This window comes from Beta vulgaris, chromosome 6, assembly GCF_026745355.1.
Source record: "Beta vulgaris subsp. vulgaris cultivar EL10 chromosome 6, EL10.2, whole genome shotgun sequence".
NCBI classification, from domain to species: Eukaryota; Viridiplantae; Streptophyta; class Magnoliopsida; order Caryophyllales; family Amaranthaceae; genus Beta; species Beta vulgaris.
Genome location: NC_079207.1, coordinates 25025660 through 25038144, shown reverse-complemented (window position 1 = coordinate 25038144; position 12485 = coordinate 25025660). Strand labels below are relative to the sequence as shown.

Below are 12485 nucleotides of genomic sequence, written 5' to 3'. Positions count from 1 at the left end.
AAGGAAATTCTTATCCCAAGAGCCATCAATCTGAACAATAGTAGATACCACTCCAATCCTAACGAAATTTAACCTATATGCACCATCAAAACATCAGGAGAAAAAACACTCGAGTATTCCGTAGGATGAAGGAATCTAAGCTTTTGTTCTAAAAGTTTATCATATCTCACATGATGAGCATAAGCTACAACAATGGTGACTCGAATTTGAATTTCAGACGAACTACCACCCTAAAAAATATGGTTATTTCAAGTAACCCAAATATGTAACACCACAAAACTTTGGTTACAAAAATTTATAAAACATTCACTTTTCATTAAATGTCTGACAAAACCTTTAGGGTGTTACCGCCGCATCTATTGTTAAAAATAAATGCAAGGCTAATTATTAAAATAAAAATTTAACTCACAAACCAACGTATCAAAATAAACCAAACTAAGTTGTCTAATTTAAACCAAAACTAAACGAAACTAAACAATCCCAAATAACTGTACTATAATATTTATTAAACTAGGTGAACTTAAAAACTATAATTCATCATTCCTGCAACGTAGTCCCTTTCACCAACCTGCACAATATAAATAGGAAAAAGACAAAGAAAAACAAAAAACAAAAATTAGCGAAAGCTAAGTAATTACAACTCCATCCCGTAAAAATAATAATAGTTATATTTTAAAATAATTTTTTATAGCAAAATACAGTCAAGTATAACATATACAGACAAGTATATAATGCTTAACCATTTCAATTATTCAAGTTTATATGAGTCATACAAACAAATTTAATTATTAGAGGGGAATTGAACGTCCGTAGGCCGGGACTAATCCCAGTAACCACATACTTCAACATCGGTCGTCACCCAAATAAATTAAGAGTGCACACCCCTCACTAATCTAATGGGTATCCGCAACGCGCACCAATAGTATTAGGAGGAAGACAATAAAGAGTTGTAACAGAATAAAAATTAGTATTGTTCATCACCTATGGAGGATCCAAGTCCACAGGATAATTCCCTCAATAATGTTTCCACTTTACGTGATTAATAGATTTTAAAAGTTATGACACATCAAACATCATATTAACATGAACAGGATCATCTTCAGTTCAATAAATATTTTTCACAACTTAACCACTTTATAAAATTATGTTAATCAATGTCCATAATTCATAGTAACCAATACGTCCATAATTAGAGTCTCATAGAGTCACAATATCAACTTATAATGTAACCCCCCGACCTCTAATAAAGTGTTGTTAAGTTAATTAATCGATTATTAGCAGTGGAACCTAGATATATATCACTACAAGAAAACCTGTTTTTGGCAACGACAAAAGTCGTTGCTAAAACTCAGTTGTCGTTGCAAAAAGATTTTTTGCAACGACTTTTGTCGTTGCTAGGTCGTTGCGGTTATGGGCGTTACCAAAAAAAGAACAACGACTTTTGTCGTTGCAAAAAATGTGTTTTTAGCAACAACAATTGTCGTTGCCATACATCATTTTATTCATTACAAAGACAGACATATTAATGGATAACATGGTTTACCAAAAAAACAATTTCGTGCTATATGGGTAAGAATTGTTCAATATTTGATTTAGATTTCTTTATGTTATTAAATCTATGGAATTAGAGTGGTGTACACATATTAAATTTCATTTGTGAGGCCAAAAAAACCGTTGATCACTATGGGTTTTGATGATGACAAGCTAAAGTAATAACTAATAAGGTTTGTAAGTTTTATGTGTGCAAGGTTCATTAATTAATAATTGTGCTTTATAAAGATAATAAGTGAAGTTCTTGAGTTGGAACTCCAAGAGAAGAACGAAGTTCTTGAATTGGAAATATGGAACTATTCCTTTAAATAATGGAACTGTTCCTTTGAATAATGGAATTGTTCCTATGGAACTATGGTAGTGTAACTGGTATAGGAAACAAGTTGTCTAAACGAGTTCCAGAGGTGGATTAATGGATAACATGGAGCAAATGATCAAGGCAAATCAATTCACCCTCAACACCAGTTCCTAAGCGATCAACAGTTCCTCACGAAACTGTCTGTTGTTCCTGGTTTAGGACGCACTCTTGTTCAACAGTTCCTCAAGGAACTGTCTATTGTTCCTGAGTTGGAACGCATGGATCTTCAGAGTCGAATAGTTCAAGAGAAGGCATAAAGACTAAGTTCAAGAGCGTGTACTTAGGATTTATGTAAGTATATTATATTGCTAAGTTTTAGGAAACTAGATGGAACTTATTAATGCAACAAGTGGTTTTGAAAAATATTTAATTGAGAGTTTTTAGGAAATGTAAATAAATAATATTTTTTATTTTCTAAATAAAAATCTTTTTTTATTACTGAACAAGTAAAAATAAATTTCCTAAGTTCTCTCCTTGTATTTCTCAACCACCAAAACAACTTATTGTTAGTGCCTTTGAAATGTCTTTGCTTGTTCCTCAAGTAATGTGAACGTGGAAAAATAATTCTACGTGGGTTACTACTTCACAATTAGTAGAGGAATATATGAGTAGAACTAAACTAGGAAAACTTCACTATAAAAGTAGAAGTCTTTCTTATTATAAACCACTAACTGAAAACATATTTCTATTGCTAAATCTTAAATGTTTTCTAAAAAGGTCAGATGCATTATTAAGTGAGTTCCTAAATTCCTTAATATCTAAGTTCAATGTATATACTAGCGTGTTTCACAAATTGAGTTGTAATTTGGGGTTCAAGGATTGAGTGACTCTTGTGAGACTTAGAGCTAGGTTAGTGAGTGGAGATTTTAGAGTAAAAGCAAGAGAGAGAAGAGTTCCAGTAATCAAAGGGATTACTGTGGGGAACTTAAGTTCGAGAGGAACTCAAGTTAGAGAGAGTAGAGTTACAGTAATCGAAAGGGACTATTGTGAGGAACTTGACTTCGAGAGGAACTCAAGTTGTAGAGAGTGATTGCAATAAAGTTGTTATAATAATACTTCCTCCGTTTTTTTAGATGTTACACTTTCTATTTTAGGAAATTTTAAATTAGATGTTACACTTTTATTTTGGGTAATAACTTCTCTCTATCTCTCTCCTATCACATGTTCACATGGGACCCTTTTGTTTTTCATTCTCTCTATCTCTCTCCTCTCCAAAAATTACCTAGGAGTCCATGATTTGAAAAGTGTAACATTTAAAAAAAATGGAGGAAGTATAAATTTTTGAGGTTTTCCCTTTTTGATAAGGTTCAAAAAGTTTCCTCAATTTTATATTTCTGTCTCTCTTATTAGTATTGTTTTAAAATTCCGCAAGAACCTTTGCTAAACATTCCAAGTACAATCCCCCCCTCCCTTGTACGTGTTATTGAAGTATCAAAAACCATGAAAAATAAGTGCTTAGCACTTGAGTGTGAAGATCTGATGTGCAATAATAAGACAATGTATACATCATTCGTTTAAGTTAGAATTTCATAAAAGAATAATTAACGGTTCGAAAAGTGTCTTAGTGCCGTTTGAGGTTATGTAATGGTGATTAGTATGTTTAGGGTGTGTTTGGTTGGATGGAAAAACATTTTCAATAAAAAGTGGTTTTTTTATGAAAACCTTCTAATTAAAATATAGCTCATTACTAGAATATAGTTCATTAAATTTCAATGCATGTACAATTTATGGGAGCCCGCTTAGCTTAGAGGTTAGAGCATCGCTTAGGGTTTTATGGTCGGCTTTTACTATATCATTCAAATACCTTGCTTCTCATGTCAAAACCATTTTTCAGAGGATAGCTCAATTTTAGATTGATTTTCCTTTGTTTGGTTTCAAGGAAAGTAACTTTCGTTTGAACCCATTTTCCTTTATTTGTGTTGTGTGTCATGTGATAGACTGATAGGAAAGTGTGGCTTCCCTTGCCTCAACAAGTGCAAAGCTTTAGTTTAGTAATTATTGTGTTTCTTAAGAGAATGATGCAGAATAGCAAGACAGGAAGACAGTTTAGAACACTTCACAAATGCGAGACACATAATGATTGTCACTCCCATTTGCTTCTTATCTGATGAGTGTGTTTGAAATCATATGTTAGCACGATACTGCCATAATTCGTCTTCAGAACAAAAGTTTCGACAAGCAAATAACAACCAAAACTTCTCCAGTCTCCTACGCTTGCATATTCTGCATCTTTAACCACCCTGATGCGCTTGTCTTTCTCGTTAACGTTAACCCATCCTACTCTTTCTTCTTCCCACACTAATCTTTCTACAATCAGAGAGCTCAACCCAACTTCCATTACTTTCCCATCTACTATGGTCTTGAACATCATCATTTTCCTGTCATCGTTTCTCTCTTCTTGAGCAGCTTCTTGACCTGCAATTCTTACCATTTCTGTGGGAACCATCACATCGACTGTCACTAGCTTTCCCTCACTGTTACTCCGCTCAGCAGCAAAGATCCGCTCCCATCGTTGCTCTAGTGTCATTTCGTAGAACATAGATTTTTTTAACTGATCCTTCTCCCTGCCTTCTTTAATGAACATAAAAGGGCAGTACCACTTACCAACCACCACAGATTTTGAACATGCTTCAGATGACAGGAAATCGAAGTTTGGAAGATGTGCTCGAAGAGAGGAGTCAATACCTTGAGCCTCTCCTAACGTGAAATTATTTTGGGACACGACACTCATAATCCATCCTTCTATGCGTAAGATGCTTGGTGGGTGGCCATCAGGAGCTACGGATTTAGCTACAAGCACCTGGCTGTTGCATGTTCTTTTCATAGAGAACTCAAATTGCTGATAAATGTCCTCAGGATCAAAGGTTCTTGGTTTTATATCCGGGATGGATTGAAAGCAGAAACAGCAAGTGCCTATATCTTCTTCTTTTGCGCTAGCATATGCTTTCCTGTCACCAAATCAAAATATGATCAACTCATATATGACGAAGGCAATCAACGAAAACAAAAAGAACAGATAATCAACACACTGACACACATATTTACATTATCACCAACAATGTGTTTTTGTTTACATAAAGATAAATTTATGATTGCATTTACATACCCTTTGTGTCTTCCATCAGTTTTGATTGCATAATATCGGTTGGATGAGAGTGGCTGATTAATGACAGGAATCAAGTAGAGCGTGTAATAAGAATAATAGGGTAAATCTCCAGTATCGTGATAAATTGCAAGTTGGAGAAGTTTGTTCTGAGGAAATGGCATCTCTTTGATAGATGGTGTGCACAAGCACATATCACAGGTTGTTGGTGTGGATTTTGCATCTTCAACTACTAAGTAAGCAGAATTTGGACCTTCTGGAGGTAATGATATAGCTTCTGGAGAATCTTTGTAAAGAGAAAGGGGTTTGGTAGTGTACATTTTAGCTCAATAGAAGCGTAATGATCATAGATATAGTACAATGCATCTATTTATAACTGATTTGGGAACAATAATTGGCCTATAGTTTTAGAATGAGAATTATTATGTGGAACTTATGACTCATCCATGTGTTTTCTACATTTAAAGGACCTAGTAAATTAGCTGCCTACTGTAATCTTCTCCAAATTCTTGACTTTTGGCTAAATTTAATTATTTTATTATTGCAACTTGATTATCTTCTTTTGCTTCCCAGTGCTGACTATTATTAGTTTGACCAAATACTTTCAGATTTGTTAAGCATGGATTCCCGAGAAATGATAAACATCTAATTGCTAGATGTTTGCCAAACATCTAACATTAATGTGGCAACATGTGAGTGGTACACATGTCACTATATTGTTTATCCAAACAAATTACTTTTTCCAATTTTTTAAACTTGTATATCTCAAAAAATATATTTTAGAAAAAAATAAAAATATACCAATATTCATATATTTTTATTCTCTACAAATAGACATCCATCTTGATATAATTTCATCATATTTTTATTTTACTCTTCTCTATCTCTTATTTAGATATGTAAAAAAAAATACGAACACTATCTGTTTATACACAAACACTAGTGTGAGTTGCATAAACACTAGTTATAGTTACACGAACACTAGTTCTAGTAGCATGAACACTGTATATTAGCATCGGAATCTTCTGACAGTTCCAATTAAAAAAATACGAACACTATCTGTTTATACATAAACACTATTTTTAGTTGCATAAACACTAGTTATAGTTACACGAACACAAGTTGTAGTAGCATGAACATCATATATTAGCATCGAAATTTTCTGACAGTGCCCAATTTTCGAGATTACTTTTTTGTTTGACTGATACCTTTTTTTCATGTATATTGACAATTTTACCCCTGCTAGATGTTTATAAACATCTAGCAATTAGATGTTTATCATTTCTCTGGATTCCCTGCATTCTTCTGCTTCCTTTGGGTGATTTCGCTTGCATTATGTATTCTTTTTAGAGTTTGTCTTGTAAGAGACCGCCTACTTTTAAATTACAATTGGGCAATGCTAAGCCCAATATTAAAGCCCAATAGTGACTAGGTTAATTTATTTCGGTCACTAGTTTAATCCATTTAGTTACTGGGTCTACTTTTATATTAAAATTAGACCGTCTCTTTTAATAATTTTTGTTCTTTTTAAACCCTTAGGATGTACTCTATATAATATATAATTCATAGTCAAATGAGAATAACATGACAGCTAAACTAATTCGGTGTATGTGCATCCCCTAACCAAAAAAAAAAAAAACTGATTCCATGTATAATTAGTAATTCACTTGTCATAACATCTAACATGTCTTTCAAGGAATCATGTCATATTCTTAAATTAAAGGCTAGTGAATGGCACAAGTGAATGAGTATCAAGACATTTACATGTCTTACAATATCTAAATAGGCCGCCACCTTAAGCCCCTCTATGAGGCTCCAAGCTTCGGCTTGAAGAATAGAAGGGGAGACAGCGAGACACCCAAACTTTTTGCCCCCGCAAGTACATTACCAAGAGCATCTCAGATTACAAACCCAAAAGTGGAGTCACAATTATCTAATTTTCAACCATCAAAATTTAGCTTACAAAAACCATCCGGTGGAGCGGCCCAAATGACATTTAGACCCGATCTGGGCCTAGAGCTAGCACAAGGACGCGACATGTAAGAGGCACGTAGACCCGAAAGATCAGCCTCCTCCCTATCCTTAGCCTAATTTTTTTAGCAAAACTGAAAAACCATAGAACTAAGTTTCCTAAAAGAAAACACTTCATCATTAAAAATAAGCTTGTTTCTAGCAAATCAAATAAACCACCAAATAAGAGAAAATTAATTTAGATGTTCCATAGAAGAAGACTTATAGCAAAGATCAATAGCTTGTCTAAAGGCCAGGAAGAAGCGATCCCGAAATCACACGCAAAAGGGGCCAATTTCCTTTTGCTCTCATATTTCTTCCTGATTTATTCTCTCACTTCTCTTTTCGTATCTCTAAACCTTTTCATTTTGAATAATCTGAGGGAAAATGAAAAAATGTGTGTGTGTGTGGGTAGTGGTGTCAGAAACAGATCTGACCGCTGGGTCAACCTGATTCTGACCTGACTTGAACCTGGTTCGACCTGTGAGGGTCAGTCTCCAAACCTGACCGAAACCTGACCAGGGATTACCCAGACCTGACCGGCACCCGGCAAGATTATATCTTGACCTGTTCAGACAGACCTGCTTTCAAACCCGAACCCGACCGTAATGAGCAAGATATTATTAAAATTCAATATTTTTTTATATCTACAAAATCATTTAAATATGTTAATTTATAAAACTTATTATATTTAATATTTAAATAAAATAAATAATTAAATTACATTTAATTTAATTTAAGAATTTTGAATATCATGAACTTGTTTATATTTTCATTTAATTACCCAATGTCCTCATTTTCAAATAATATTAAAAAATATCTGGTTATACTCCAAAATTATAATCCATTTTAGTATTCTACTAAAATTTCTCCATTTTTTCTACCAAATTATCCCATTTAATATTCTACCAAATTTGCTACCAAATAATATTTCAAACTCTCATAACCCTATACTAAAGAACAACATATGAATATGAAATTCATTCTTATTGAAGTAAAAGTTAAAGCATATACAATGAAGTAAAAGTTACAACAAATTTGAATTGAATTGATTGTTTAACTTTACATCTAGAAAATTAAAGAAATGAATCTACAAATCAGTAATTTACAGAAATTTGGGCAAAAGAAAAAACAATTCAGTGCTTGAAATTGCATCTTCATTCTTCACTTACAAATTTGCAAGAAAGATGTTTCTTCAACTTCTAGCTCAAATCTTCTACATAACCTGGTCTTTAGATCTGGAAAATTAGAAAAAAATAAAGAAAGACAAAATTCTCAAAACCAAAGTTAATACTCCATAATTAACGAGAGCTAAAGAGTAACTTACCATCCAACAACAATGAAGCAAGAAGGGAAGAAAAATCAAAATCGAAAAGGGAGATGTATCGAAAAAGGAGATAGTAAAAACCAAGAACGACTAGGTAAGCTACTTTATTAAAACCAAATCGAGATCATAAGCGTCCAACAACTTACAGGCTCCCCATGTTGTTATGCCAACAATATATGCAAAAAACTGGTAGAAATCATTATATAATAACCAAAACTACAAGTTGATCAACAAAATTAATTCCTTTTATATAAACATAACTACAAAATTAACTATACCTTTTGGGTTGATTGACTCAGAATTGGGTACTGGAGCCATAATTTATATCGACAAATAACTGCGATAAGAAACATATAAATCAGTCTTAAACCCAATAATTTAACACAATCCTATCCTAGATCTCACCAAAAACTAATTCAACACAAAAAACTAATTCAACTACTTGCACATAGGGGAAGGGCGAAGGCTCTTCATCTGAACATAACATTAATCAGGTTTGTCGTCTTGACTTGCCTCATTTATGTTGTTTAGCAAAGATAAAAAATTTAGATTGCTTCTGGGAATCGAATACTGAGTCGCCGGCACCTAAACAAACATTCCGGCGATGATGAGAATCAGAAATTGATGAGAGAGACTCATAGATAGTGATCATCGTAAAATGATGGATTAAAAAAAAAAAGAAGATCTGAAGCAATGGAGTTGAAGGATTAAGAGTTTTAGAGAATTAGACTATTAGAGAATGAGATGGAGGCCGGTGGGCAGATGAAAGATTGAGAGGGGTGGGGATTAGGGTTTTAGAGAGGATAGATGGAAGAAAGACTAGAGAAATGAAAATGGGTTTTAGAGATTGATGGTTAGATTTTGATCTTTCTTAATTCAAAGGGTTCTAATTCATGATCCATTATATTATTTCTTGACCAATAGGAAAAGAGAATGCTCTAACACATGGATTGATGACCTAGCACACATGATTGATAATCTTCTATTCTTATAAGTTATAATCTTACTAATTATTGTCTTGGTTTAGTAACTTACTAACTTTAAATTGAAATTTTAATTATTTTTATTGAAATTATTATGATTAGTATTTAAGCCATAACTATCATTTATTAATTAACATATTATTATTATTATTATTATTATTATTATTATTGTTGTTGTTGTTGTTGTTGTTGTTGTTGTTGTTGTTGTTGTTGTTGTTGTTGTTGTTGTTGTTGTTGTTGTTGTTGTTGTTGTTGTTGTTGTCGTTGTTGTTGTTGTTGTTGTTGTTGTTGTTGTTGTTGTTGTTGTTATCGTGTTATTTTATTATTATTATTTCGAATCGTAATGCGTACCATAATCGAGTCATTTATATTTTATACAAATCTAGTAATTGATCGTATTTTCGGTAGTTGTATTATTAAAGCATATTAAGAGTCGGTACTCCTCATACTTGTTAATAATCAATCACGTATTCGCTATAATGGTACCAATATTATAATCGTCTTAATACATTTAAGCCTACTGATAAAATAGTTTCTTTATAGTCACATATATATACAAAGTTAAGAGAATACCACAAATACTATATTTAGTAACTAGTAAGTACTTGTTAGCAATTAACTTATTGATGTTACTTTTAATAAGTTATAGTTAGCTTTTATATGGTGTAATGATTTAGGGATATAATTTACTATTATTAATATTGTGCAACATATGAACCCGTGTTATAATCACGTAGGCCTCATATAGTCATATGAACCGTCGTTGTAAATCTATGAATGTATGATTATCATTTGTTATACTATTTATTGTTATTGTTATTGTTATTGCTATTATTCCTCTTCGTATTTGTATTACTATAATAATAAATCCTTTATATGAAGTTTGGAATTGATCTTCTACTCGTTATTATTGTCGTTGGTTATGAATTATGATATATAATATTAAAACATATGAAGAGTCGCTCTACTCCTTTACTCATTAGGGTGGTTTTACGCAGTTGATTAGTCGAAATAAGAGTTGACTAAGAGAATACACTAACATCACGATAATCAATATAGTGTTTTTATTGGTTTTTCGTTATTACCCACATATTAATCGCACACACACACTATTTTACTTAACTTATGGTTGTTATTGTTAACAGTTAACTTATTTTAATAAGTTATGATTAACTATTTTACTTAACTTATGGTTGTTACTTGTTACATGTTCTATGATTAACTATTATCATTTTCATTTGATGTTTATTTGTAGTATTGTTCTCATTACCATTATAGCTATTTACAAACTTATATATCAATCATAATGCTTATAATAATAAATCATTTATATAAAGTTTGGAACTGATCGTATACTCGTTATTATTGTCGTTGGTTATAATATATAATATTAAAACATATGAAGAGTCGTTCTACTCCTTTACTCATTAGAGTCGTTTTACGCAGTTGATTATTAGAAATAAGAGTTGACTAAAAGAATACATTAAACATCACGGTAATCAATATAGTGTTTTTATTGATTTTACACACACACACACACACACACACACACACACACACACACACACACACACACACACACATATATATCGATCTTAATACTTTTATTAATATGATTCGTTTACAAAATACATAACAACAAGATGACTCGACCAGGAGTTACCCGAAGTTGATTTGGCATTCAATAGCGAATGGACCCGATATTTCACAATGATCGAACTAAGTTCATTACTAATTCAACCCGAGTACATTTCACTTAACTCAACCGCACATGGAACCTAAATACGACCTTCGCAAACCCGGCTAAAAGAATGTCAAAGGGCGATTATACCCGGGAATGGATCGACTTGTAAACGAAACGTTCAGACCTGTCCGGCACCCGGGAATCCAATGATTCAAATGTGTTCGACCCAGTTGAACAAAACCTGACCAGTCATGACCCGGGGCACTGACAATCAGAATCCTGACCTGTCCGGGTCTGACCTAGTTCGCCGTGGGTATACCCAGAACCTGTTTACTAACCTGTTTTGACACCACTATGTGTGGGGAGGGGTGGGGACTGGGGAGGGGTGCCTGGGCGGGGTGGGGGTTTGTGTGTTAAGGAGGTCATGTGAAATACGCATGTGAATTAATGCTTGAAAATGGAACTCTACCGTGTAGACTTATTTTGAAACTCTAGAGAATCCCAACACAATAGTATTAATATTTAATAAGGTGGTTTTCTATATAAACTGTTATTAAAAAGATAATTTATGACAAAGGTTTTTTATTTTTATTAATATACTAAAATGAAAAAAAGTCTAAAATTTAAAGAAAATAAAAATAATTATGGTGAGAGAATAAACTTATAATACCTTCTTGCTTTCAACAAACAAGGGGTATATGCACCAAAAGAGAAACAAAAAAAGGTGCAGGTTTAAAGACTTTGTGAGACTCTTGTATTGAATTGTTTGATAATTTCTTACTTTCTAAATGATAATTTGAGGGTCCGTTTGATATCAATGTTAGTTTGTCAGTATTTGGTTTGATAAATATAAAAGTCATATGATATAACATATATAATGAATTTCAAATTAATTATACTTATACTAAATATGTTAATTTTAAAATCTAACAAATTGATTTTTTTTTTCTGGTTTCTTTTTGTTTTAATAAAAAATTAAAAAGTTAAAATAATAACGATTGCAGAAAATTTTAAATTCTTTGGCAAGGAACGTTACTCGTTCAATATAGGAGTATGTACAGATGTCAATAATAAAACAACCATTGGGTAATAAGTAATAATAAATCAAACAAAAGGAGTTTAATCTTTAATTATCTATTTTTGCGTTCTAATATCATCAGATGCCGCAGTAGCACATTGGTTAAATCTTCTAAGCTTTGAGATTCCAGGTTCAAACCCTGGCTGCGGCAATTCTTTTTTCTTTTTTTTTCACGTTCAGAATTTCAATTAAATATGTTCCTATAAATTGTATTATAATAGCATCGGATATCGCAGACAGCATTAGCAGTTTAGCACATTGGTTAAATCTTGTATAGTTGTATGACTTGAGATCCCATATCCAAATTCAACTCCTGGCTGCGACAATTTTTTTTGTCCTTTCGCAGTAATATTGAACTTCTACAAATGTATTGGTTGCAATTTAATTAACA

General features: G+C 32.5%; 1 protein-coding gene across 1 annotated transcript; it reads right to left on the bottom strand.

Annotated features, from left to right (window-relative positions):
* Positions 1–3932: 3932 nt before the first annotated feature.
* LOC104896317 (hypothetical protein) lies at positions 3933–5542 on the bottom strand. The gene is made up of 2 exons (XM_010683052.4): positions 5016–5542; positions 3933–4857 (listed from the first exon to the last, which is right to left on the bottom strand). Exons 1-2 carry the CDS (start codon positions 5330–5332, stop codon positions 3993–3995), a joined length of 1182 nt encoding a protein of 393 aa, XP_010681354.2. The 5' UTR covers positions 5333–5542; the 3' UTR covers positions 3933–3992.
* Positions 5543–12485: the final 6943 nt, after the last annotated feature.

Bases quoted from the DNA above. Each gene is read 5' to 3' on its own strand.
- LOC104896317 (XM_010683052.4), bottom strand. From the start codon at position 5,332: ATGTACACTACCAAACCCCTTTCTCTTTACAAAGATTCTCCAGAAGCT. The intron at 4,858-5,015 runs GTATGTAAATGC...ATTTGGTGACAG, and splicing joins ACTGATGGAAGACACAAAGG to GAAAGCATATGCTAGCGCAA.